The sequence below is a fragment of the Aspergillus welwitschiae genome (genome assembly GCF_003344945.1).
Source record: "Aspergillus welwitschiae strain CBS 139.54b unplaced genomic scaffold BDQ94scaffold_3, whole genome shotgun sequence".
Classification (NCBI taxonomy): domain Eukaryota; kingdom Fungi; phylum Ascomycota; class Eurotiomycetes; order Eurotiales; family Aspergillaceae; genus Aspergillus; species Aspergillus welwitschiae.
The window spans coordinates 956,296-981,786 of record NW_020798697.1 but is presented as its reverse complement, the minus strand read 5'-3'; the positions used below and the strand labels follow the sequence as shown (position 1 = coordinate 981,786).

At 48.6% G+C, this 25,491-nt stretch overlaps 10 protein-coding genes across 10 annotated transcripts; 6 read left to right on the top strand and 4 right to left on the bottom strand.

Annotated features, from left to right (window-relative positions):
- Nucleotides 1-10: 10 nt before the first annotated feature.
- Nucleotides 11-2,077, bottom strand: BDQ94DRAFT_181500 (uncharacterized protein; the record flags this gene model as incomplete). Its single annotated transcript, XM_026773896.1, has 1 exon — nucleotides 11-2,077. One exon carries the CDS (start codon nucleotides 2,075-2,077, stop codon nucleotides 134-136), a length of 1,944 nt encoding a protein of 647 aa, XP_026631173.1. The 3' UTR covers nucleotides 11-133.
- Nucleotides 2,078-3,008: 931 nt separating this feature from the next.
- BDQ94DRAFT_166360 (uncharacterized protein) lies at nucleotides 3,009-4,282 on the top strand (the record flags this gene model as incomplete). Its single annotated transcript, XM_026770526.1, has 2 exons — nucleotides 3,009-3,744; nucleotides 3,798-4,282. The coding sequence occupies 2 exons, from the start codon at nucleotides 3,009-3,011 to the stop codon at nucleotides 4,280-4,282; spliced, it is 1,221 nt and encodes a 406-aa protein (XP_026631172.1).
- Nucleotides 4,283-4,420: 138 nt separating this feature from the next.
- BDQ94DRAFT_135741 (sialidase family protein) lies at nucleotides 4,421-5,681 on the bottom strand. Its single transcript, XM_026764742.1, has one exon. The coding sequence runs from the start codon at nucleotides 5,624-5,626 to the stop codon at nucleotides 4,493-4,495; it is 1,134 nt and encodes a 377-aa protein (XP_026631171.1). The 5' UTR covers nucleotides 5,627-5,681; the 3' UTR covers nucleotides 4,421-4,492.
- Nucleotides 5,682-7,660: 1,979 nt separating this feature from the next.
- Nucleotides 7,661-10,684, top strand: BDQ94DRAFT_156844 (uncharacterized protein; the record flags this gene model as incomplete). The annotated part of the gene is made up of 10 exons (XM_026768669.1): nucleotides 7,661-7,933; nucleotides 8,138-8,183; nucleotides 8,239-8,508; nucleotides 8,652-8,843; nucleotides 8,991-9,153; nucleotides 9,429-9,530; nucleotides 9,581-9,612; nucleotides 9,805-9,917; nucleotides 9,972-10,602; nucleotides 10,632-10,684. The coding sequence occupies 10 exons, from the start codon at nucleotides 7,661-7,663 to the stop codon at nucleotides 10,682-10,684; spliced, it is 1,875 nt and encodes a 624-aa protein (XP_026631170.1).
- Nucleotides 10,685-11,083: 399 nt separating this feature from the next.
- Nucleotides 11,084-13,497, bottom strand: BDQ94DRAFT_166356 (uncharacterized protein; the record flags this gene model as incomplete). Its single annotated transcript, XM_026770525.1, has 2 exons — nucleotides 11,084-11,769; nucleotides 12,957-13,497. The coding sequence occupies 2 exons, from the start codon at nucleotides 13,495-13,497 to the stop codon at nucleotides 11,084-11,086; spliced, it is 1,227 nt and encodes a 408-aa protein (XP_026631169.1).
- Nucleotides 13,498-15,282: 1,785 nt separating this feature from the next.
- On the top strand, nucleotides 15,283-16,238 carry BDQ94DRAFT_166355 (bZIP transcription factor; the record flags this gene model as incomplete). The annotated part of the gene is made up of 2 exons (XM_026770524.1): nucleotides 15,283-15,403; nucleotides 15,484-16,238. The coding sequence occupies 2 exons, from the start codon at nucleotides 15,283-15,285 to the stop codon at nucleotides 16,236-16,238; spliced, it is 876 nt and encodes a 291-aa protein (XP_026631168.1).
- A 1,644-nt stretch (nucleotides 16,239-17,882) lies between these two features.
- BDQ94DRAFT_166354 (uncharacterized protein) lies at nucleotides 17,883-18,215 on the top strand (the record flags this gene model as incomplete). The annotated part of the gene is made up of 1 exon (XM_026770523.1): nucleotides 17,883-18,215. The coding sequence occupies one exon, from the start codon at nucleotides 17,883-17,885 to the stop codon at nucleotides 18,213-18,215; it is 333 nt and encodes a 110-aa protein (XP_026631167.1).
- A 642-nt stretch (nucleotides 18,216-18,857) lies between these two features.
- Nucleotides 18,858-20,427, top strand: BDQ94DRAFT_166353 (amidohydrolase; the record flags this gene model as incomplete). Its single annotated transcript, XM_026770522.1, has 3 exons — nucleotides 18,858-19,229; nucleotides 19,326-19,570; nucleotides 19,656-20,427. The coding sequence occupies 3 exons, from the start codon at nucleotides 18,858-18,860 to the stop codon at nucleotides 20,425-20,427; spliced, it is 1,389 nt and encodes a 462-aa protein (XP_026631166.1).
- Nucleotides 20,428-20,465: 38 nt separating this feature from the next.
- Nucleotides 20,466-21,983, bottom strand: BDQ94DRAFT_156842 (aldehyde dehydrogenase family protein; the record flags this gene model as incomplete). The annotated part of the gene is made up of 3 exons (XM_026768668.1): nucleotides 20,466-21,089; nucleotides 21,135-21,914; nucleotides 21,966-21,983. 3 exons carry the CDS (start codon nucleotides 21,981-21,983, stop codon nucleotides 20,466-20,468), a joined length of 1,422 nt encoding a protein of 473 aa, XP_026631165.1.
- A 1,801-nt stretch (nucleotides 21,984-23,784) lies between these two features.
- Nucleotides 23,785-25,444, top strand: BDQ94DRAFT_181492 (putative MFS alpha-glucoside transporter; the record flags this gene model as incomplete). The annotated part of the gene is made up of 3 exons (XM_026773895.1): nucleotides 23,785-23,958; nucleotides 24,006-24,026; nucleotides 24,074-25,444. 3 exons carry the CDS (start codon nucleotides 23,785-23,787, stop codon nucleotides 25,442-25,444), a joined length of 1,566 nt encoding a protein of 521 aa, XP_026631164.1.
- Between the last annotated feature and the right edge of the window lie 47 nt (nucleotides 25,445-25,491).

Below are 25,491 nucleotides of genomic sequence, written 5' to 3'. Positions count from 1 at the left end.
CGATTTAGTACTATATATCAGGTTCAACAGATGCAAATTGTAGTGGTGTGGTAGCTAGACAGTAGATATAAACAATTTTGATGAACGCCGAACATTATGAAGGCTGAAAGCTCTCAGAAAATCCAGGCACACCTCAGGAAATACGCGCGGTATCATAAATGTAGTTCTCAATAGTCATGTCCTTGTCTTTTGCCAGACTAAGTGCAACCACCGTGATGGGGCCGCCTCGAATGAGAGACGGCAGCGGACCACCAGGTGCGACTAGCTCAGCTTGAAGGACTCCAGTCACAATCAAAATAGGAAGGCATGGTTTCACTCTGTGGATGTGGTTGACGAAACGCGTGATGGTTTCGGCACTATCCGCGACAGCTTCCACAAGCACAACAGTGTCCTTTTCCTGTAGATGGTCGAGATCGATCTCTTCTGGGTCATATGCTTGCAGCGGGCAAGCTTCCTTGAAGACATCGCAAATTCCGGCAGCCATGTGGTGACTATTTCCCATTAGGGGAACGATAAGCATGCCGCTTTCACGGACCAGTTGATAAACAGTCGCTTTAGGCTCCTGGTGATTTTCAATTGCAACCTCCTCAAGGCCTCGTAGCTCGCTTATGTATTCGTTGGCGAGATACCATTCAGCTTCGTGAAAGACCTTTTCCTCCAGATCGTGATTGGGAAAATAAATCGTTTTCAGAATTTCCGTATGCAGCAGCTTTGCTGTGCCCTTGTGGGTCGCGTGAGTAAGGGTAAACTGATGTTGAACGAGTTGATCAAAAAATGCCGGCTCCTCGAGTTCCCTCAGATGGAGGGTGGTTGAATCTATGCAATCCTTCGAATCCTTCAATGTCGAAGCCATGCCGGATAACCATTCCGCATTACAGTGGGGATTAGTTGGCCGATGAAGGATAATCGGATAATGTGCTCGATGAAGCATCTTCTCAGGCGAACCGGAGCCTCCAAAGGCCCATACCTGCAAGTTATGGACTGTCCTGAGGCGTTCGACCAGTCTCTCTTTAACCGAGGGGGTCACGATATAACCGTTAGAAAGTGGGCCCGAGCCAATGACTTTGATGGAATGTGAGAGACCCTCTTGGGCCAGAACTCTTTCCCACAGCAAGCGTAGTCTGGAAGTCACTATGATTATGCGAAGGCGCGGACACTGCGAGACACGATTTAAAAAGCTTCTGATTTCAGGATATAGAGAAATTGCGGACGCAGCCTTTTCGCAGGTCTCGTCAAATCGGCCCTCCGCCGCAACTTGCTCATAAGCTAAGCTTGATTGGCGGCAATCAAAGTCATCGTGTATGAATCCGCACCATGGATGCTTATCCGGCAACTGACGGCGTCCCTCGTCAACATCGGCACAATCACCGAAATAATATTTTCCCCAGAAGATCTGCTCTTCATATTTGGGTGTGAGGATTCCATCGCAGTCCATGACTATAACCTTCTCCACATGCCCTTGCCAAGGGGCTACAATCTCGTCAATACACTTATCCACTATACCTTGGTTGTGCTCTTCATTTCGATCAAGCTGAATGGTGTGGATGAGGGTGATAATCCTCGAAATGTCAAGAGGGTCCACAATCATGGTGAACATGATCTTCCGGTCTAAACACGCGTCTTTCACCCCAATGATTTCTTCATCGGCCCATTCACGAAAGTAATCAAGGGAACACCAACTAAGTCCCTTTTCAGCGTCGTCCATGCAACGGCGATGGACCACCTCGACAGGGGTGTTCAAATATATAATATGCGTGAACGGCCCATTAGTACAGTCATCATCAAGAATTATCTCGCATGGAGGATAGCCGTCCTCGTCCGGTAGCATGTAATTAGCTGTGGCAACTCCTGCGACCCCTGATTGATCGCATTCATGCCTGATAGATTCAAAGGCCCTATCATTGACAAACCAGTTAGAAGGCCTGGTTTGGCCTACCTCCTCAAACTCATAGAATGAAAAAGGGCCCCCTTCGAGCTCCCTTCTGAGTTGATTGAGAAGATAGGTCTTCCCAGATCCGGGAAGGCCAAAGATGCCTATCAAGTTCTGCCTGCGTGGGTCAGATGGATTCACTGACATGGTGAAGATATTGCAGTAACCGGGAGAGGATGGGTGATGGAGATGAAGACTGGTTATGCAAAACAGACAGGAACCTTTGAAGGCAAAGATGTATCGATGATCTGGGGAGAGAGATAGAGTATGACAAATGCTCCAGTGGTGAGCAATGAGTCGATAGGAGAAAGTGACATCTATGGTACAACGACTACATACTTATATCAAGGCAAGAGCAACCATGCGGTTCACATAGCATGTAGGGAACGCATAAAGTCCATTGCTTGAGCTTGAATCCAGGGAACCCCCACTGAATTACATGCTTGGTATTGTTCCATGACGGTAAGCACCATGCGATCTTTTAACTGTTATGCGGTCGTTCGTATATCTGAGATTTTCCATTTGAAACATTGTATCATGTACGAGTCACTTTGAGGTACCAGTAACAATTAATCACTGTTAGGTCCCGTCAAATACAATAATAGTAAACAAGAAGTCCTTGGACATCTTCGTATAGGACTGATAGTGAAGGGGTTCTGCCTGTATCTGCTACGATACCTGCGTGGATAATCGCACACATGTGAAAGCATCTTCTCAATCCTTAATCTTCGGCAGTTCGACAACATCGCAATAAACCAACAGCAAAGCAGCCTGAATCCGGGGGCAACCGAATAATTTATACCATCACCACCGCCAACAATTATACCCAAAGTGAGGCGAATCAAATAATTGGTCCACAACCAGCACCATGAGTTGTCCTCGGTGCTTAGCGATAAACGGTTGTTTCAATTCGTTCCAACCACCCCACTCAAATGCGTCAACGTGGACAGCTCCACAAAATCGCATATCACGATCGTAAATACACCTAGGCCCCAACCCAGATAATGTCAACCCCCGGAAACATCCACCACCACCACCACCACCAAAAACGCTCACTTACTGTCCTGCAAGACCAAAAATGGTCTTCAAATCCCTCCCCAACCTCCTCAGCACCCTAACCACTATCTCCAAAACCACCCACGACCTCCTCTCCACCATTCTCATCGCCCAAGACTCCCACGGCGACAATCCCCTCTACGCCAGCACCGCCCTTACCCTCGCCAGCAGCTTCGCACCCCCCGCGCTCGCAGCAATCACCATCCACCAAGCCCTCGAAACCAACACCCAACTGCGCCAAATCTCCTCCCACCTCGGCACCATCTCCGACACTCTCGCCCGCGACAATGCACTCCGTGTCGCATCCGAGTTCCCCACCCTCGTGTACAACATGCTGCAACACAAAATCAAATCCGAGCCGTCCTCGATATGGTACCTCGTCTACCACCCCGACACGATCTGGCGACATCATTTCGAGGATTTGGTCCTGAACCGGGGTGTGTTAGGCGAGCGATTCATTGGCATATTTGGGAGCTTGGATGCAGTGGTTATTTATATGCAGGCTATGAGGAGGGCGGGTGTGGGGAGAGGAGGAGGGGGTGAAGGGGAGGTGCACTTCAGGTTGCTTGTTCCGGCCTATTATCCGATCACGGTGGAGACGCCGGTTAGGTTTCCGGTTGAGAGTATTGAGCCGTTTGATTTGTACTGTGATGTGCACAATGGGGTGCCGTTGGTGAGCATGTTTCTTCCGGGTGTGAGGGAGGGCGAGTTGGGGAATGTGGGGTTGTGGAAGCCGCAGAGAGGGTTTTGGGAACAATGTAAGTGTGCATATACCTCTGTGTTTGACGGGTGTGGGGTGCTGACAGATTAGTGTTTGGGATAGGATCTGGACAGGATGAGAAACCCCGGTTGCTGGGGATGCAATTGCTGCATGATGGGGAGAATGGGAATATGGATGGATTGGCGATTCATAATCAGTCCATCGATGGGGATAAGATAGGTCAATCTGGAGAGCAGGTACAAGTGCAAGAGACGATGCGCGAAGTGTTGGCTGAAGATCCAATGAGTGGTGACGAGTACATATATGAGGAAGCTGTTGGTCGAGAGACAGATGATGAGCTGGAGCGCGCCTCTACAGTCGCATCTGCCGGAGAGACAGAACAGCATACCATTCGACATCATTCGCGTCGACATAAGAGTCGGCACAGCACTGCATCCCAGGCTGGATCTGTGGCTGGCAGTGACTTCTACTCTGTTTACTCGTGGACCTCTGGTCAGAGCTCCCGTAGCTCGGGCAGGAGACACAGGCGTCGCCATACCAGTCGGAATGGAAGCGATCGAAGCACGCGTCGATGAAATGTAGCCCGCAAAGAAGACTTATACTGTCAATTTGGACAGAGAAGCGCCAACATACTACCAGCTACAAAGAAGGTACAAGCCGTAGTGGGAGACAAGAGTCCCTCGCTACTTCGAACAATTGGGACAGGATTCCAACACGGGATTTCGATTAATCATGCTGAAATTATCCTATATGCATATCGACGTTCATCAGGTATATCGAAGTCACTACCACTCCAACGCAATCGTCTTCGCCTTGGGTCCTCCACACTCATACAACGCCAACAGCCGTCTATCATCGAGGGTGAAGATACCCGGCCAATGACTCGAGTCCGCACATACCGTCGTCGGCCTCGTCCACATAATCCTTCCCTCATGTGGCATCGACCCAAAGACGACCTTAACGCAAGCATTTCTAGTCCAATTGACCTCACCGAAATCCTCATCGCACATGAAGATAACAGCCAAAGACCCATCACCCAGACTGGCAATCTGCGGGGCCCCCGCATTATGTCCTTGCGGGGGCACGTACACCTGCTGCCTGCCACCCCACGTCTCGCCATCATCATAACTGACCAGCGCCTCAACATCGAACGTCCCATAAGTGGTCGTCTCGAACACCATAACCAAGGCCTCACAATTCCTCGCCTGATCCCACGTCCTTGCGATACCATTCATACCATCTCTGCGCTGATCCTCCGCCCCATGCAGACAGTGCGGCGCCGACCATGACGAACCGCCATCATACGACCTCACCAGCATTGTGCACTGGTTATTATGCGCAAACTCCTGCGAGTACGTGAGCTGGATCTCGCCCGGCCGACGTCCAAGCCTCATAAATGGTTCCCAGATACCCAAGGGAGCGGGCTTCTCCGCGGCCTGGGAGGCGAAGGACCAGCTGCGCCCGGCGTCCGTGGAACGGCAGACAGTAATGCGGAAGTGTGTGGGGCCACCAGGGCCGATATCGTGGTTACGGAACGCAGCGAGGACAGTTCCGGGGCCGATCTCGAGGAGGTACACGTTGTCGACGTCGCCCTTGCCGCGGGTGATCTCGCCATGGTCAACGAAAGTTTGGCCATTGTCTTCGCTGATAGAGACCATTAGGACGCGTTCACCGTCGCCGACGAATCGCGTGAAGGAGGCCAGAATGCGACCGTCGTGGAGGCGCGCGAGGCGTGGGTAGGTGCCTGCGGGGTGGGGGGAGAGGAGGCGCTCGTCGTTGTGGATGACGCGGTTGCCGGCGAGGCGGTTGTCACCCGGTGGGGGCGGTTGTTGGTAGGGTTGGCCTTGGCCATGGCCGTGGTGGCCGTGATGGTCGATCCCTAAGGTGTTGAGGATTTTCTGGCCAAAGTGTCCGGGCATGATGATGGTAGCAACAATTATGAAAGACAGATAACGTTGGAGTGGGAGGTGTTTGGACCCTGGGACCCTGAGAGCTGACAGGCGGGGTATTTATTAGGAGATGGAGACAAAGTGGGGAGTGGCTGAGGCCCAGGATGACGTCATCAGGGGGATCGGCGCTGAAACACGGTTGCCTGACCTGATGCTATAATTATGATGATGTTCACTGAGCTTTTTAGCCTTGTTGATGAATGTTAAGTGATGGGCGGGTGAATGGTAGATGGTGATGTGATGCGGTGGGGTGAATGGCGAACAAGGCATACGGAGGCGGCATGTAGGGCTGATCCGCAGCCGTCATGGCCCTGTTTCGCGGGGAAGGATTAAGTGTCGGTAGCTTGATTGGGTGAGAATCTTTGTTTTGATAGTATCTGTGCTATGGGGTACGTAATTGGTCTTTGCCCCTATAATTATTCTTAGCTTATTGGCTATGGGAGCCAATAATGCTTCTTGATCCCTCTGTATCTGGCCAGAACCAACACCATCTCCGGTTTAAGGCAATGTTTATCAAACAGTCTGGGCGGTAATGCGTCTTGGCAGGCGCAGGGCGATCATTACAACCGTATCGTCTCGTCATCATTGTCATCATATCGATATTCAACTACTGAAATGTTTCATTCTCAGGGGTTCTGTATTGCTAGGCAGCGATCACTTGCATCTATCCTATTCAAATCATGCTGCACCAGGAAGCTTACCATACCGTTGCCGTCACGTCTTCATTTATCCACCAGATCACCTACCTACCATGACTTTTCCAGAAACACGTGTCGACGATGGATGTAAGATTGGCCTGCTTCACTTATATACCAATCACTAATATCTTCAAGAATGAACGAGAACAAGCAGCTCAAAAAACGATACGTCAAATTCAATCCGACCGAGCTTCAGCGTGTTGCAGGCTGCCACGGGCACCTTCCCTTTAGGGAAGGATGTAGTAGAGAACTCTTCTTTACTTATTCCACATGATATATCTATCAAGAATTTTTCTAAAAAAGATAAATCAGATCCATTTTTATATAATTATCTAATTTTTTATTAAATCTCTAGAATAATCCTATAGGTTTCTGATCAGGAGCCTACACGCCGACAGTAATAAATTAATAGTATATTCTATAAGCTCTACAGAACTTACTTCTTTTTCTATGTTATTAGTATAGATTATATTCAATAAGAATAACCTGATCTGATTAAATTGGCATCATATTAATAAATATCACACGAAGAATTAAATAATATTTGTGTCCGATATTAGAGCAGGCTTTTAAATATTAAAGATTGATATACACTCTAGAAAACACGTATCAAGATCTTTCTATATATTATAATTTCTTATTTATATAACTGATGATCAGGGGAGTTAACCGCTTCTTCCTATGCATACAGATTCGTGCTTTTAATATCAAACTTTCATCTTTATGCTATGTCAGATTATTCCTGTAAACGCAAGCAACATCGACATATCTTTCAAGCAACTTCTGCCTCCCACATTTTCGCCGAACATCGCTCTGACGCCTGCACCACCTGCGCCGCCTGCACCTCCTGCGACGCCTGCCCCTCCTGCGACGCATGCACCTCCTGCGCCGCCTGCCAGGACTGGGACAGCTGCTGCTCCGCTGGTTATAGACAATGGCAACGGAAATGCTGTGCCCGCACCGCCAGCCGCAGGCGATTGGGCCCAGCATTTAGTTGATACCATAGAACGCGTACGTAACATATATCTTCGCCTGAATAACCTGGCCCGAGAAGTCTACCTGCTTTATGTTTTCCACATCAAACTGAACTTCATCGACAGGCGTCGGGACGACGCCTCCCGAGGGAAGGATGTAGTAGAGAACCCGTCTTTGCTTGTTACACATGATGTATCTATCAAGAATCTTTCTAAAAAGTTGAATCAGATCCATCTTCGTACAACTGTTTGATTTCCTCATTAGATCTCTAGAACGGTCCTACGGACCCCTGATCGGGAGCCTACACGCTGACGGCAGCACAGGCCAAGCAATGGGGAAAGATCATTGCCCTTTCATAGTCAAGCTTGCAGAAGGAGGATTTAAGAAGGTCTTCCTCTTAGGAACAAACTCTGGTAAAGAAGTCATAGCACGGATTCCTACTCCCATTGCTGGTCCTCCCCATTACACCACCGCCAGCGAGATTGCTACGATGGCCTTCTTGCGAGATATTCTAGAAGCTCCGATCCCAAAGGTCTTGGTGTCCTCGACAGATTCGACTAATCCAGTTGGCGCAGAGTGCATCATTATGGAACGGATAGAAGGGGTGAGTCTTGCATCACGATTGTTATCTCTCACCACAGGGGAAGTGAAGGATATCATGACACAGATAGCAGCTATTGAGCAGAAGCTTTTCGCTTATCCATTTCCTGGATATGGAAGCTTATACTACAGATGAGATCTTCAAGGGGATTTGCAGATACCGCTTCCATTAGAAGATTACTGCATCAGTCCTATTTCTGCACGGCAGTTCTGGCACGGCGGTCGAAGTGAAACTAAGATTGACCGTGGTCCCTGTGAGTTGGTTCTGAGGATTCCTATAGCTTGGAAGACATCTTACCATTGTGACAGGGCTCTCGCCCAAAGATTGCTTTACATCCGCTGCTCGCCGAGAGACCGCCTGCATATTGCAACATGCAAAACCCCGGCCTCGAAGTACATTTCTTCACCCTACCACTTCAGATATCGAACCGTCGGAATATACCTCACTCCTCTCGAAATTCCTGAAACTTGCCCCTTCGTTGATACCAACAAACCCAGACCATACTTCTCCCATTCTGCGACATCCGGACTTGAATCTGAACAACATCTTGATAGCGCCCAATTCCGCAAAGATTGCTAGTATCATAGATTGACAGGATAGTATCATCTTCCCGCTCTTCATGCAGGCAGGCTGTCCAGCCTTTTGCGAGCATGATTCGTCGAAGACTCAAAGCTTATAGATTCCATCCCTCCCAGATAACTTTTCCAATATGAGCAGCGAGGACAGATTAAAGCAAAAGCTGAATTTCGCTCCGAGGAAGCAAATCTCTACTACACAGCAGCTACTGGGTTGTATAATGATATCCACTGGAGCGCCTTGAAGATCCCGCACCTTGGCATGCGACACTATCTGTATCAACAAACAGGGTACCCTTGGGATGGAGATGTCATTAACATTCGTGCTGCTCTTGTTGGTATCACAACATCGCACGTCTGGAGTAACATTACATCGGAATGCTGTCCGGTGACGTTCTCTGATCAAGAGCGACGAACAGCAATGGAGGAGTCAAATGAGTGGAATGAGTCCGAGGAACTCCTAACTATCATCTGGAACGACTTAGGTATTGACCCTGAAGGTGGTACAGAACCTGCGAACTTTGACTGGGCGTCTTGGAGGAACTTGGAATATAGATTAGAGATGCTACGGCAGGCCGAAGAGGATGAGCGTGATATCTGCTGGCGGAACTGGCCCTTCAAGGACGATACGGACATCTCTTCTCCGCCGTCAGTATCATAAGATTGTGAGGTAGAAAGAGACAGTCGCGCGACCATTGCAACCTGGAAACTGGTGTGGGATGAAGATTTTCCCTATGTCTCAAATAACAGGTATGTCAGGTTCACCTGACTCTAATCAAAGGACAGTTAATGCATCCACTGGAGCACTTATGCTACCTATCTTGATTCTGTTCAGTATAATCTGTGCGCACAAGCATTATCTCTCTCTAAAAAAAAAAGAAAAAATAGATAAATAAATAAAAAGGAAAGTTTACATACAACAGAAGGGATTCGCTGGTGGTCACCCACCCAACTACTAACCTCCCGGCGTGTGGCTTGAGTACGGCTGAGCGGACGGGAAGCCCTATTTTCCACACCCTGTGGTCGTATGTGCTTATTATACCTTTGATCATTCTTATATGCGACCTGTTGAAAGAACAAAGGCCCTGCGTGACAAATTGAGCTTTAGTAGAGTACTGTGAATGTACGCATGCATGCTTTGAGTTCCGTCTGAGTTGCGCGACCCCCCCTCCTCCTTCCCTTCACTGTATCTTGTCCGTAGTAGAGATATGGTCTCTAGCGATAGGGAAATACATGCAAATCATGATATTCTCATGCTCTACCTTGCAAATCCACTTCGCTGAGATATATGGTCCCCAGTCCGCGTATTTATCTCCCAATTACTTAACAAAAATGTTACTTCGACTCCCAACCCACCGAATCGACCATGCCAATCATTGATGGGGCTGGAGATGCAGGAACATTGTCAGAACGTCCGTGTTTTATCGAGAAACGTCTTAACGCACTCTACTAATCCGGTCAATTAGGATGCTGATTCCTCAGAAGAGACAATCACCGTTGTCATTGACCAGCATATTATCGAACAAGAGTCCGTTAGTAACATGAAAATTGTGCACTTGAAGCAGCCACCAAACTGTATTGCAATGGGCTACTCCGGATACATCTGCAAAGCCGACCAAAATACCATCATTAAACATCCAAGGTACCTTCCCGATAACGAGCCTTACAATCAAATTTACCGCGATATGATCAGCACAGAGAGGCAGATCTACGAGTGCCTGGGAAGTCATAAAGGGATTATTCCCTACTTAGGTGTTCACGACCACTCTACGGGCGCGATAAAACTCGCATGCGCACAACAAGGCGATCTTGAAAACTATATTCAAAACCACGATAAGCCTTCTGAAGCAATCCGGGCTTCATGGATTGAAACAATTGTCGAGACATTCTGGTATATCTATTCTCGCAAGGTTCTCCACCAGGACGTCAAGCCCAACAACATACTTGTTCATGATGAAAGCCCAAAGGTCGCTGACTTTGGTAATGCTGAAATATTTGCGTTGTATGCTAATATGGAGGCTATTTACATGAAAGATCCCTTTTCGCGGGTCGACATACTCGGCATTGGATGCATCATTTATTCAATAGCAGCATGGCGTGCTTTCTGGTATGACTACTTTGAACAGGATCGCTGGCCGGATTCGGGAGATCTCCCTGTGATAAGTGGATTGCTTTGTGAAGATATCATTGGGAAATGCTGGAGCGATAGCTATGAGAATATGCAGTCGCTGTATGAGGATTTCAATGTCACTATCAGCAAGAACGTGTTGTCTGCGAAGGAAGGATAATTAATGTTTATTTACGTCCTGAGAATGTGGGTCTATGGCGCGATTTCTTCGATCCGAAAGATCTGCTAGGGTCCATCGAAGCATATGAAAATGACTAAATTTGCTAATATTTTCTACCTAAGCACCACACAGTCTGGTCGACGAATATAGTAAAGTAGACCCATTTTGTATCTGTAATGAGCTTTTCTCTTCTGGAATAGCAGCGCAATTTATGGAATGCACTAAGGTCCCACGACTTGATCAGCACAAAGCGCCATTGTGTCACATCATCCCCTATGTTATATCACCGTTCAATCAACATCCATCATTTCACTATCCTCTGGCTCAGCCAATGGTGCGAACGATATAGCCCGCGCTTTTGGTCTCCAAAAGCGTCTCTCCTTAGCCCTCAATGGCCGAGGCCTATCTGGCTGTTGATCGCGATCAAAGTTCCAGGTGCGAAGCACCCAGCGCAAAAGCATAATTCCATGGAGAAGATCATAGGGATCCAATTTGAAAGGATTTCTCTCTCCAGGGATGTATTGGTAGGTGTGACGGAACATTGCTGGTTTGATCCTGGCCATTTCATGTAAAGTCCAGATCGCAGTGATCCCGATAACATTGCTCATCGTGACCTTATCCCAGTCCACTTTGGGAGGTTCGGTGTCATCAAAAATCGATATATAAGACATGTCTTGGGACCAACCAAATAGCTGCATGTCAATAGTCAGAATGTCCCTTGCGTCATCTTGGGCCCTCTTTGAAGGCTTCATGCAACCGACAAAGTCCTCGAGTATTTTCGTCATTCGTGGGCCGCTCCGGTAGCACAGGTCCCATATCTCTGTGGTGTCCTTCATGCCCCAGGCTCCGGCGAGGAGTTCATCATCTGAGCTGAGCTGATTTACATAGCCTGCGGTGTAGTTGACACCTTCGATCTCGTTGTATCTTTCATCTTCGATAGAGGGGAGCGGGGAGTTGTGAATGCTGCTCTTTAGCTCTATGAGATATGAGATATTAGTTGATGAATGTAGGCTGTGTGAAAATGGGATACGCCTTTGATTTTGCATGCAATATCGAGTCCAGGAGGCACTTACTGGTCATGATTCTGACCCTTGATGTGGTGGACTTGCCCACAGATGAAATAACTTGACGATTCTATTAGAGGGACTCTGTCATGTACATATGTTCGACAACTGGCTCTCTTCCTTATATGTTACCTGGGCTAGAGGAAAACCAAATTGCTGTCAGACTACATCGGGTATTTCCTTCACTTCGTTGTAGCAGGGATGCCGGCGGTAATACGCGCATGACAGTGAACCACCCCGTCATTCAATGTGTAACCTTCTCCTATTTTTTAGGTGGGGTAGATTTACATGTAATGTTGGAGTTGCCATTTATACAATGAAACCCTGCGTGTCTTATATGTAGACTATTAAGGTATTGTCTGAATATTTTCCAGGCTAGTTCCGATACTCGAGGATATTTGCACACAGAATTGACCCTTGAGGCGCAACCATCTTCTTGCGCATCACTAGCTCTTGATGTACTAACTCTTGGTAATGAAATATGAACTACTGTTTATACCATTAACGCACCAGATGCTCTTTCTCACAAGTAATATTTCTTTTCTAGCGAGTCCGTTCAATTACTAGTACGGGATTTTGTCACTCAAGTTTCTTTGTTCTCCTTTCGCTACTACGAGAAACACCATTCTGAAACATTCAGAACCTATAATATAGATATTAGAGAAGACTTAGATTTGCAGGCACATTGCTCTCGGTCTCATGAAGTTGTATATGTCCAAGGATAAATAGAAGTATCTGTTGAGCTCTGTGTCGCTAAGCGGACAAATATATTTTAAACGGTAGGTGCAATATAACGATAGACAAAATCGTTATCGAACGAAGCATCATATATCATAGACAACTTAGCTCCTACTAAGGTTGATTCTGGTATATAGAGCGTCCTCTCATTCAAGATAGCCTTACTTTGCTACTACCTTCTTGCTTTTCTCAATCGCGGCAAAGAAAACTTCCAAATTCGGACTTCAGCTTCAAAAATAAACCCTCCACAGATTTTTCTTTCTAATTAACCAACTCATTGTACTCAACGGCAATTAGGATAAATCTCAAAAAACCCTTGTTTCCAAAGGGATGTATTCCCCTATGTTTTGCTGATCGGAACTCATGAATATCTGCGTGATCCTGGAAATAAAATTGTCCAGATGCTCCTTGATCCAGCTTCCAACACCACCTAGAATATCCCATAACCAAGAGAGCGTGGATTTGATTGCATCAAATACCTTTCGGAATCCAGTTTTGATATCATCCCAGACTTGCGAACACACGTTACAAATATATTGCCAGAACCCCTGATCTTGGGGTGAACTATCATTGGACGGCTCATCGTCAAATGAGTCATTGTCGAGTAGTCCCTCTTCAGACCGTTCATTATCAGACCATTCTTCATCGTGCGCGCCTTCCTCAGACGATTCATCGGGATATGGGTCATCATTATATGAGTCCTCCTCTTTTGGATCATCAGGATGCTCCCACGTGTCTTCAAAAGAACCGAACAACTTCCCTTTCAATAAGATCCATTCTTCTTCCATTCTCTTCCTCATATCAGGCGTGATGCGCGAGAGCCCGAGGGGAGGAACATTCTTATTGCGCTTCCTTGGCTTGGAGCCCTCATGTCGTGAGGAGCCGGATGCCCACCCGGACATGAAAGGGTCTCTAAGGTAGCATGTCAGTGCATGACTATATGACACCTTTGGTTAGCTTGTAACACTCGATGGAGACTAACTCATTCATATGCATCTTTGGCGGTGTAGCCTGGGAATATGTGTTTTGGTAATCTTCGTTGCGGCGTGCAGGATGTGCATCGGGCCCCCTGGAAATATCATGACATCCTTAGAGCGGAAGAATATTCCGGAGGAATGAATATGTATTCCTTCAACATGACGATGTTTGCATAAAATGGCTAATCGTAGGTAACATATGTCCAATCCAGCAGGAAGAAAAGGAGACATGAGAACGTAACTCTTTTTTGAGCAGTTGCTCGCTGCTGAGTGACTTTGAGGCTGTGTATGGTTAACCATTCAACAACAATCAAAAACCGATACTGCAAATCCTTTCAATCTTATCTCTATCCCCGGCTACGCTGCTACTTTACAATAGTCCCTATCAAATGAAATTTCTTTTTTGGTCTCTCACTTTTGAAGAAATTGTGGTTTTGACATTCATCACTTCAACTTATCGATTCTGCAGATCTATACACCAGAATTTAGCAAGAGAATGCAACTCTCTTATGCCAATTATGGACTCGAAAGAGGTTAAAATGGTGAGTCCTTCTTTAGAGTCAAGTATTGACCTCCACATCGAGTAAAGGAGGAATATATCTCATACCCTGTCCCTCGAGTTCGATAAAGACATTCTTTGCTGCTGGTAGGCCATGTGAACTATGCTTGGCAGACTGTATTTTCATTGGATAATTGTACCAGTAAGTTATATACCATGGGTACGGAGTTTATTAATTGTGCGATATACGGGCCGTCTTTGGAAACGCAAAGAACACCAACTATGTCATGCATTCAAGCCAAGAGCTATTTAGATCGTTCTTTAGTATCATTGCACGATTATCAGTGATCGAGATAATGTCTATTTAACTGGTTATTGCGTCCGAGAAATATCTTAATCAGGATCTGCCAAGAGGCCGCCAAACTGAAGACTGGATACGACCCGCAGTCAGGGTGTAAGCTGCACGCATCATCCGGACTTTGAGCTTATCTCCGTCACTTTGCCATCAGATAGCATCATAGACTACCAGTATATAATGACTATAAACAATAGCGTATTCAGCACCCCAGGAACACCTTTTCCAAGCATTTGCCTAGTACTGTGCCCCAAAATCAAAATCTTCATGTCTGTCACCCTCCCCCTCTGCCGCAACCCGGGTCGCTCCCCTCTATCTCGGCGCCTTGACCTTCGACACCGGACATAGCAAGCGCTACGGACACTGCACGAAGGCCAACACATGTGGCATACCGGGTCTCTTTTGCAGCAAAAGTGGCAGCTTCATAGATACGGCAAATAAATATCGGTATAGACATAAGTATATCGTGAAATTCAGATCTTTACTATTAGATGCATTCTGTAGAGCTCCCGGATATAGTTCCTATCATGCAAAATTCATAACAACTTGACTACCGTGTAGACAGAATGATACGGTTCCTTTTGTTAAGATTGATGTCCTGCAAGTGCTGAATTATTCCATGCTCAATCACACTCTCATGTTCCTAAAATAACCCAATAAACAGATACCCGGAGTTAAGATACCCTTGACCCACTCCATCTCCATTGGCCCCACCAGCGGATTGACTGATAACGAGCCAATGATAACCGAAGTGTAAGCGTCTTGCGCATCTATTTAAGAGCCACATGTCGGCCTCGCCCCGTGTAGAAAGTGGTAAGGTCAGACCACCCCTCCCTTGTGCCATAGAACTTTCCGAATGCAGCTGCAACGGAGATCACAGCCCGCAGCGGCCACTGCTCCCGAGGATAACTGGAGCGGAGTGAGCAATCGGGCTATACGGCGCCGAGTGCAGAATCGCCTCAACCAGAGAGCCTATCGTGAGGACCTAGAGCCCAGCTTTGCGCAATATAGATGCTGGCACCTTTTTTACTGACAAATAATCCTCTCCTCTACTTAGGAGCACGCCAACGGAAAGATGTCCAATCATCGGGAGCCGCAAACAATATCCACAACCTATCATCATTGAGCTCTCCACATCCTCGAAGCCCGCTTCCCCCATCGGGCGCAATTACATGTAGACTATCCAGAGACGAGCATTTCCGGTGCACATTTGCCCCTCCCAATGTCCACGAGCTGATGGCCGACTTTGAAACCGGGGCTTTGCACAGCTACCTTGGCGGATCACCACAGACCGACATGCTACTGAATTTAAGCCGAATGAATGTGCTCCGGGCAGCCTACCAGAATGCCATTGCGTTAGGCATGACTGCCGAATGGCTTTGCCAGGATGATACTATCTCCATTTTCTCCAACCATGGTCCCCGTGTTGTACCGAGGAATCAGGTCAGCATCCCCTACAGTCTACGCCCAACAGCCCTGCAGCGTGCAACTCCACATCATCCGTGGCTCGATGTCTTTCCGTTCCCGTGCATGAGGGACAATCTTATCCAAGCAGGCGATGATCTTGATGATGATGAACTGTGCCATGATTTGACGGCTTTCTGGGATACGCGTAGCAGTAACGCCACGCTCCTCGTATGGGGAACACCCTGGGATCCCCGGAATTGGGAGGTTACTGAGGAATTTGCTAAGAAATGGGGTGTTTTTCTTCAAGGGTGTCCGGAGATTCTCCGTTCAACGAATAGTTGGAGGGCTAGGAGAGGCGAGAAGCCTTTGGTATGGGAACGCATCTTTGCTTCAATTGATAAATAAAACTTGTACCTGTATTGATGAAGGGTTGATGAACTTTAAATATTCCATTGCGAGTACAGAACTTGCTTTTCTTGATTTTGAAGCGTCCATTGACCAATTGGGACCCTTATCCATACTTTTATTCAGCCGCTATCCTACAGTAGCTGGTTCTTAGGCACTGGCTCTTTTGATATCCTACTATGTGCAAGGAGATCTCGGCCCCGATGTCGCAGCAACGGCTTTGGCACCTGGAGAGGCGCTCCATTGGGCTCTGAAGTGGAGAACGCTATCTGCTTACAATTTCAACCCGATTGGTCGATGCTTGCAGTAAACTAGATCAATGCTCTGAACGGCGGCTGCACCTTGCTGACAATTTTGCTCTTATTGGCTAGAGATATCAGCATCAGATTTACAAGTGGGTCGTGCACCATAGTGCGTTCAAGGTTCGTCGGACAACCGCCTAACCAGTGATCATGATACTGGCGTTCTATCATGGAAGCCCATCTGTCTCGAATAAGAGTCACTAAATCAATCCAAATACTAAAAAAGGTATTGCTTAGTAGCATCAGCAAAGTACATCCCAGCAGCTCTGATGATATTGTCGCCAACAAGTGCGGAGCTCGACGTGTTCTGACCTGTATACAACTTGCCGTTCTCTCCACTGGTGAGAACCTTGACGCCGAAGGGGCCAACGGCCTTCTCATAGATTCTTCATACTTGCGTAGTTCCGTCTCCAGCACAAAGGACATATCTCGGCTAAATTGGAGGATGTCTTCCTCCACGTCAGAGATGCCAATGAAATTCTGTCCTGCAACCAAGCAGGTCCCATTCGATGACTTGACATTGGCCAGGGCAGCAGGACCATGGCACACGGCTGACACGACTTTGCCAGCCTCGTAGAAATCCCGCACCTTTGAATGGGAGCTAACTTACGACCGTGACCACCAACATAGGATATCCCTGCAAACTCAGACGCCTTACCAAACAAGGTCTCGAGCTTTGCTGTGTTCTTCCAGACACTGGAATTCTCCTTTCAAAAGCCAACACAATCTGGACCCTCTCTTGTCGCTTCAATCGACTAGGAATTCAGGAGTGCTTCATCGCCAACAGCAGACGAGACCACAATATCAAAAACGGGCGCCAGTTTGTAGTAGGGATGAACTAGCTATGATAAAAACCACCCGGTGGGCGTGTCTCGGCTTGGGAGAATGCTCTAGGAAGAGAGGACGAAGATGAAATTATGTTTCAGCAGCATGGCAGTAGTTTTTTTCTTGCTTATGCTTGAAGACTCGGGTCAAGGGACAAGAACTAACTGATCAAGGAGGATATGTTCGGTGGATTCACATGTATTTATTTGATGACGCCCAGTCATATTGCGGTATATTTCCGGACACAATCTAGAGTAGGCCTTGCCACTAAATATTCTCCACATACTTAGTGGAACCTTGAATAAATGACAATAAATAGCCGGAAGTCTACGAAACGCCAGTAAGCTTACGGACTTAGCGGATGTAAATCACCCGGGCGGCAAAGATGGAACCTACATAAGACTGACCTCGCCCTTCAGTCAGAAGGGTTAAAACACCTAACTTCCTTAGTAGCATTTCATACTCCAGAACACGTTTACTCTGAAGAGAGACTTTCATCCACAAGATCTCCATAAACATGACTTATACAATCACCGTCGTTTTCCCCAACGAGCCCGATGCCCAATACGACATCGATTACTACACCAATGTTCACATGAGGCTAATTGAGAAGCATTGGTCAAAGTATGGTCTCAAGAGCTGGTCTGTCACCAAGTTTGGTCCGTCCTTGGATGGTACAGCCCCTATGTATGCCGTTGGTAGCCGAGTACACTGGGAAAGTGAGGAGGGGATGAAGAGAGCATTTGAGAGCCCCGAGGTCCCGGAGATTATGGGCGATGTTGTCCACTTCAGCAACAAGCAACCTATTTTCCTATTTGGCGAGACTGTACAGCCTTCTCCCAATCCTTGAGGGCTCGAGGTAGGTATTTACCCGATAAGAGTATCTAGGGTTGGTCGTGACTCATTGATTACAGGGGTGCTTCTTCAGTGAATCAGCACATTATCCTTCATATGGTACGTTTCGGATTGATTCCTGAGGTTGCTTTCAGCTGATATTTCCAGAACAAGAGTCCGCCAGTCGTTCACTTTCCCTATTTCTCTAAGATTAGCTTGACATCCGGTGTTGCTTTACATGAATGAAAGGATGGTCGTTTTCTACCCAGGCCGCCCGCCTTCGGGGTATATGGAGGGTACCTTAATTACTAGAACTGGAACAAACTTCGAGATATATCGTACTACTACACTATCATAAGTTTGACTCTATAAGTATAGGATACTCCTACTTTTGAGCGGGATACAAGCCAACCCAGCAAACGGCAATGTGTTTGTGTACACAGTAGTAAATCATATGTACTATAATCTTATCTTATCTGTATCCCCAACTCCCCAGGCGACCCCCTTCACCCCCGCATCGGCGACCTCCGCCACCACCCCATCTATAAAACAATACCCCCTACACAAACCACAACCACCATCACTAATACCCACGGATTTCAAGCCTCAAATCCCACTCTAACCCACTCCTATTCCCAAAACCAAACCACAAATCAAAATGCTCCTCACCAACGCCACAATCCTTACTCTCTCCCCGACCCGCACAATCCTCACCAACGGCGCCCTCCGCACGCAATCCAGCTACATAACCGACATCGACAAAACCCCCGCTCTCCTAGCCAAATACCCCGACGAAGAAGTAATCGACCTCACCGGCCACATCCTCATCCCTGGGCTAATCTCCACGCACATGCACACCGCCCAGACCCTCCTCCGCGGCTGCGCAGACGATCTCGAGCTGGTATCCTGGCTGTGCGAGCGCATCTGGGTCCTACAGGGGAATTTCACTCCCCAGGATGGGTACGCCGCTGCGAGATTGAGTATTGCGGAGATGTTGAAGAGTGGAACGACGTGTTTTTTGGAGAGTATGGTGTGTTTCTCATTTCATTTATTTTTCTGTTGGATTTGTGGTTTTTTGGAGAGGGAGAGATATGCTAATGACTCATATTTGGGGAGGGGAATATAGTTCGCAGACAGGTATGGGTTTGATGGGCTGTGTCGTGCCGTCGAGGAGAGCGGGATCCGAGGCTGCTTGGGCAAGATCGTCATGGATACTGGCCGGTACGCGAAAGATGATGCGTGGGCGATGCATCCGGGGTTGATTGAGGATCGGGAGACTTCGTTGCTAGGCACGATGAAGATGTGGGAGAAGTGGAATGGGAAGGCGGATGATCGGATTAGGGTTTGGTTTGGGGCGAGGACGCCGGGGGGGTATATATTTCCCTTTTCTATCTCTCTATGTTCCGGTCCATGAGGGAGATCTGGGTGGTGATGGTCAAACTAACGATGTTTTCAGTGTCTCTGCCTCCCTCTACAAAGAAATGACCGCCCTCTCAGCCAAACACAACATCCCCATCACCATGCACTGCGCCGAAGTCTCCGCAGACCGAGACTTCTTCTCCTCCGTCGACCACACCCCCATGACGTACTGCGACAGCGTCGGCCTGCTCTCCCCATCTACAGTACTAGTGCACATGGTCCACCTCGACGACGGGGACATCTCCCTTCTAGCCAAGTCCGGGACGCACGTCGCGCACTGCCCCACTTCCAATGCAAAGCTCGCGTCCGGGACATGTCGTGTGCCGGATCTGCAGCGTGCCGGGGTGAATATCGGGCTAGGGACGGATGGTGCGCCGTGCAATAACACCTGCGACATGTTGCAGGAGATGAAGCTGGCGGGGATTATCCATAAGGGAGTGAGTGGGGATCCTACGGTTGTGAGTGCAGAAGAAGTGCTAGAGATGGCGACGATTAATGGGGCCAAGGCGCTGGGGTTGCAGGATAGTATTGGGAGCTTGGAGGCGGGGAAGAAGGCGGATATTGTGGCGATTGATGCCAGGGGCGTGGAGATGCAGCCGTGGTTCAATCCGGTTAGTGCGGTGGTGTATACGGCTACGGGGAGAGATGTGAGGTTTGTGATGGTGGACGGGAGGGTTGTGGTTAGGGAGGGCGAGTTGGTGACGATGGATGAGGGGGAGGTGGTCAGGGAGGCAGAGAGGAGGAGTAGGGAGGTCGTGGAGAGGGCTGGGTTGGGGGGGAAGGTGGGTGCGAGGTGGCCGGTTGTGTGAGAATTGATTGCATTAGATCCTTAAATACAGATAATTGATTAAAGCTTTGGTAACCACAGAGTCTGCGAGTTGCACCATCCTGTCAGTCCGTTCAATCCCCACTCGACTCCCAGGCCGCTCTTCTTGTGTCCTCCGAATGGTACGGATGGTGCACATTCGAAGTGCGAGTTCACCCAGACTGTGCCAGCCTCGAGCTGATCTGCCATGCGTCGTGCGCGCTGCAGGTCCCGGCTCCAGACAGATGCCCCTAGGCCGTAATCGGTGTTGTTGGCGCGCGCAAGCACGTCCGTCTCGTCGGACCATTTGAGAAGCGGCAGGATTGGAGCGAATGGCTCCTCCTGGACGACGCGGGATGTCTCAGGCGGGTTGTCGACGATTGTCGGAGTGATGAAGTAGCCAGTTCGGTCTGGGATGGAATGGCTGGAGAGGGTGCTGAAACCGCTGGAATGGATGTTGTTAAGAAGATCGGTGGCTTTGTCGTATTGCATTTTGTTTTGCAGAGGCCCAATAAATACATCCGGCTCGGTCCCCTCGCCCATCTTCAGGCTTTGAACATGCTGGACAAGTTTGTCGCGGAACTCATCGTAGATCTTCTCCTGCACGTACAGGCGCTTGATCATCATGCAGATCTGACTGGAGCATAGGAAGGAGAGAAAGGCAATCTATACAATTAGGAGAGCTAAAGGAGCGTAGATGATGCGACGTACCTGGGGAACTATAGCATCAATGTCCACATCCTCGCAGACAATGCAGGGGTCATTCCCGCCCAATTCCAGTGTCACTTTCTTCAAAGTCTTGGCACAACTAGCCATGACACGCTGACCCGTAGCTATTGAACCCGTGAAGCTAATCTTCTGAATGCCCGGGTGCTCGGTAATCATCGGCCCCAAATCATCACCCCCACTAAGCGCCTGCACCACGCCCGGCGGAAAGCATTGGGCTGCCAGTTCTGCCAGCTTTAAATCACAGTATGGCGTGTATGGGGAGGGCTTGACGATAATAGTGTTACCCGTGTATACAGCCGGGACAATTTTGCCGATAGCCAACAGTACGGGAAAGTTCCAGGGCACAATAGCGGCGGCCACACCGATGGGAATATAGCGCTGAATAACTTCGCGGTCTTCTGTCTCACTGACAACCGTCTTGGGGATGGCAATGGTACTGAGCGAACGGGTCCACTGAATGGCCATGTCCAGCTCGGTCGATGCCTGGCTCAGGGATTTGCCCTGCTCGCGGGACAGAAGTGCCGCCAATCCTTCTTTATTGGCCGCGATGAGATCAGCATAGGAATGGATGACAGTGCGACGCTCGTCAAACGAGGTCCGTGACCATTGACGAAACGCTCGGCTGGCAGCATCCACTGCGCGATCGAGATCTTCTGCCGTCGAGACTGGCACCTCGGGGTTGGGCTGGCAGTTGGCCGGGTTAATTCCATGACGGGTTTGCGTCGTGGATGTCAATTCGTTGTCGATAACATTATGAAAGGTCTGGTCTATTAGATCGGATGCAGATGGGAGAACTGTTAATTAGTCACTCACTGTAAAATCCAAAGCCATGATGTCTACAAATTGCGATTAAGTATGGTGATGGAAATGACAGAAAGCAGACAAAAGATAGAGGGCATGACCGGACTATATAAGAACACCGTCGCAATGGCCTACGAGTGATGAAATAATCTAGCCATATGATAGTCGGCCAAAGCCGTTGTTTTGAACTCTATATGCTGGCCGCATTCAGCCAGGTTGCTGACATTCCCCGCACCTTGAAATCTAGTTTGTCATTGCGGTGCGCATGGGAACTGTTTAGCTCCGACAGTGAGTGGACGCCAGTTTGATCGTCGGACGCCTGAATTGCCGTCTTTGTCTCACCTTCCAATCACGTTGACCTGCAGCATGCCGCCTTGACAAGCGTCACACAGCTGGAACGTGGAAGAGCTGTGCGCTGTGATGTTATCGACATGAGTGACACGAGGCACGGACGGCGTCTTTTGCCTCCAGTCGGAGATTTTCCGCCTTCAAGTTCAGCTGCCAGCCGGTGGCTCCGGTCTGTTGCCTGAGGCGGCGTTCTCCGGCGCCTGGGTAGCCTTAACAGCAAGTAGACACATGATAGATGCACATCTTGATGATTGGACCCTTTGCGTGCGTGCGTCTAGATTGTCCGTAGATCGCCGGAGTATCTCTCGGCAGGTGTTCTGTGGCGAGGATCCCAGCTGGCTCGAGCGCAAAGTGCAAACACCGCGTCAAGCGAGTGTGATTAAAACAGCAAATAAATATCAAACTAACTAGGTCACAGGAGCATTGCTTATTCTTAAATTTCTCTATTGCTTCTGTGAGCAAGAATATGCAGATGCTGACTAATCCTACGGAGCAGCGGAGAAACCTGCCGATGAACATGCCCACTATTGTCGGTGCCTTCAGCAAGACGGCCAATGCGACAATTTACGCTGGGTTGATCTACTCGCAACCCTGCTGGAAGCGGTTACTGAAACATTCAGCTTGATCAAACTGGCTAGGATGGAGGATAGCCTCGCAGCCGAGTTTGGTCATGGGACTTTCGCTCCGAGACTGTACAGGCTTGTGTGTTTCCAGTGGCCAATTGTTAGAATACCAACTTGAAATATCACAACATCAGAGGGGAGAGATACGTCTTAGTGTGGTGTTATTGTTCCTGAGATATACCCAGCGGATCATCGTTGCGAATTCTGGAATAATAAAAACTCAGACTATGTCTCTTTCAGTAATTGGCACGTCTCGAAATCCTTGGTGCTAAGATGATATTTTTCCAATAGCAGACATGATAAAGGTCCTAGTATCTAATTTCATCTTGATGTACTAGTAGAAATGAATTGTATAATTTTCAGAAGGACTCGAAAAATCAATGTCAAGTTCAACTATAGTAAGTAAAAGTTTTCAGAAATATTTCGAAGAAGCACTATCATAATTTCCAGCAGAAATCAAGGATGTATTGTTCAACATGTAGTTGGTATACATTTGACTAAGAATGTTTGATAGAAGATGTAATAACTTGCTCTACTACCCAGCATCCAACTATTAGCTGTCTCGGCAGAAACCTCAAGGTCCTCAAAAGAGGGTGTCCCAATACCTTCTGCCAATCAAGTCTCAGTGTGCTTAGCACGGCATTACAGATGTGGATATGGATTCAGCAAATAAAGATATAGATATCCTTAGCTGCACATTGGCATTGAGCACTGTAGGATAACTAAATGGTACCGATATGATGTTGTACGAAGCGATTGGCGCAACCACCCGAGCCAAGAAGGCCAAGACAGCAGGCGCGCCACACATAAATACAGATGGATTTCCATGATGTACGAAGAGCTGAACCAGCATCACTGCCATGGGCAATATTCCAGATGACAAGCGACACACAGTCGTTCAGGCTATCCCGGTTGGTGTGGGAGATGAAGCCGAGTTCGCGCAGGAGTTCACTCGAAAGGAACATGCGCTGGGGTTCTGGGAAGCCATGCGACTGCACTGGCCGGCTGTGGCTTGGGCATCGTTCATGAACCTAGTAAGAGAATTCTGTTCATTGGAAAAGCAATTGTTGACTTCTCACAGGCGACCATTCTGAAAGGCATTGTAGGTCATCTCATCCTCCATGTGAGATGCAGCCCTAACTGGTATAGGACGGCGGCATTGTTAAAGGACTGGTTGGTCTCGACGTCTTTAAGAAGACATACGGCTACAACTACCATGGGGAATACGTCCTAGCGGCTCGGTGGATCTCTGCCTTCCAATACGCCAACTTAGTAGGGGCCATCGTGGGCGCTCTCTGCTCGGGCTTTGCCTACGATCGCTTTGGTCCGCGAGTGATGATAGCGGTGTGCTCGTCTTTATCCATCGCATTTATCTTCCTGCAGTTCTTCAGTCACACGCCAGCTCAGCTCTTTGTAGGCGAGCTCATCAATGGGTGCATCATCGCATTTTACCCCATCTGTGCCTCCGCGTACGTGGGAGAGGTGACTCCGCTGGCACTCCGCGGGTTCGCTGCTACAATGACCAACCTCGCCTTCTCGATCGGCTCGCTCATCGCATCAGGCATTCTGAAAGGGACGGAATCGCTTAATACCACCATGTCGTACAAAATTCCTATCGCGACGCAGTGGGCGCTACCATGTATCATGCTGGCGCTGATCTTCTTCTGCCCCGATCCACCATACTGGCTATGTCGGCATGGTCGCAACGAAGCGGCACGAGCATCGCTGCGGCGTCTGGCCACCCCAGCTGTAGATGTGTCGCGCCAGCTATCTCATATCGAAGAGACGCTGCGTCTAGAGGCCAGTTTCCAGGCCGACCGACCGACGTACCGGGAATGTCTGCGTGGGCCAAACCTCCGTCGGCTGCTGATCTGCGTGATGGCCTACAACATGCAAGCGTTCACCGGAAATGTCTTTTTCATCAACTACGCTGTGCACTTTATGGAGCTGGCGGGCTTGGACTCGTCGCATGCATTCTCGATGAACATCGGACTGACGGCGTTGGGACTAGTCGGGACGTGTCTGTCGTGGCTATTACTGCCCTACGTCGGCCGCCGGACTATGTATATCTTCGGATGCTCCGCATTGGCGGTGGTACAGTGCCTGATCGGTGTGCTCGATGTTGTTCCGCGAGACACTGCCACGGTATGGGGACAGTGTGGGCTCATGCTGGCCTGCACGTTCGTGTATGATCTCAGTCTCGGCCCGTTCTGCTATGTGCTGCTGGCAGAGGTATCATCGGCGCGATTGCGGGGACTGACCATTGCGCTGGCCACAGTCAGCTGCTTTGTGTGGTCGGTAGTGTTTGCGGTGGTGATTCCGTATGCGATGAATGAAGACGAGGGGAATTGGCGGGGCAAGCTGGGATTTTTGTTTGCGGGGTTGGGTGCGCTGTGCGCGGGATATTGTTTCTGGTGTATGCCAGAGACACAAGGGAAGACCTTTGAAGAGTTGGATGTACTGTTTGAGAAGGGCGTTCCGAGTCGAAAGTTCAAGAATTGTGTGGTTGAGATGCAGTAAATAAAAGCCAAATCTGCTGATGCCGAAGACCGAATCTTTTCCGAGGG

What these genes read in the sequence shown, in the direction of transcription:
- BDQ94DRAFT_135741 (XM_026764742.1), bottom strand. Translation starts at nt 5,626, where the DNA reads ATGCCCGGACACTTTGGCCAGAAAATCCTCAACACCTTAGGGATCGAC.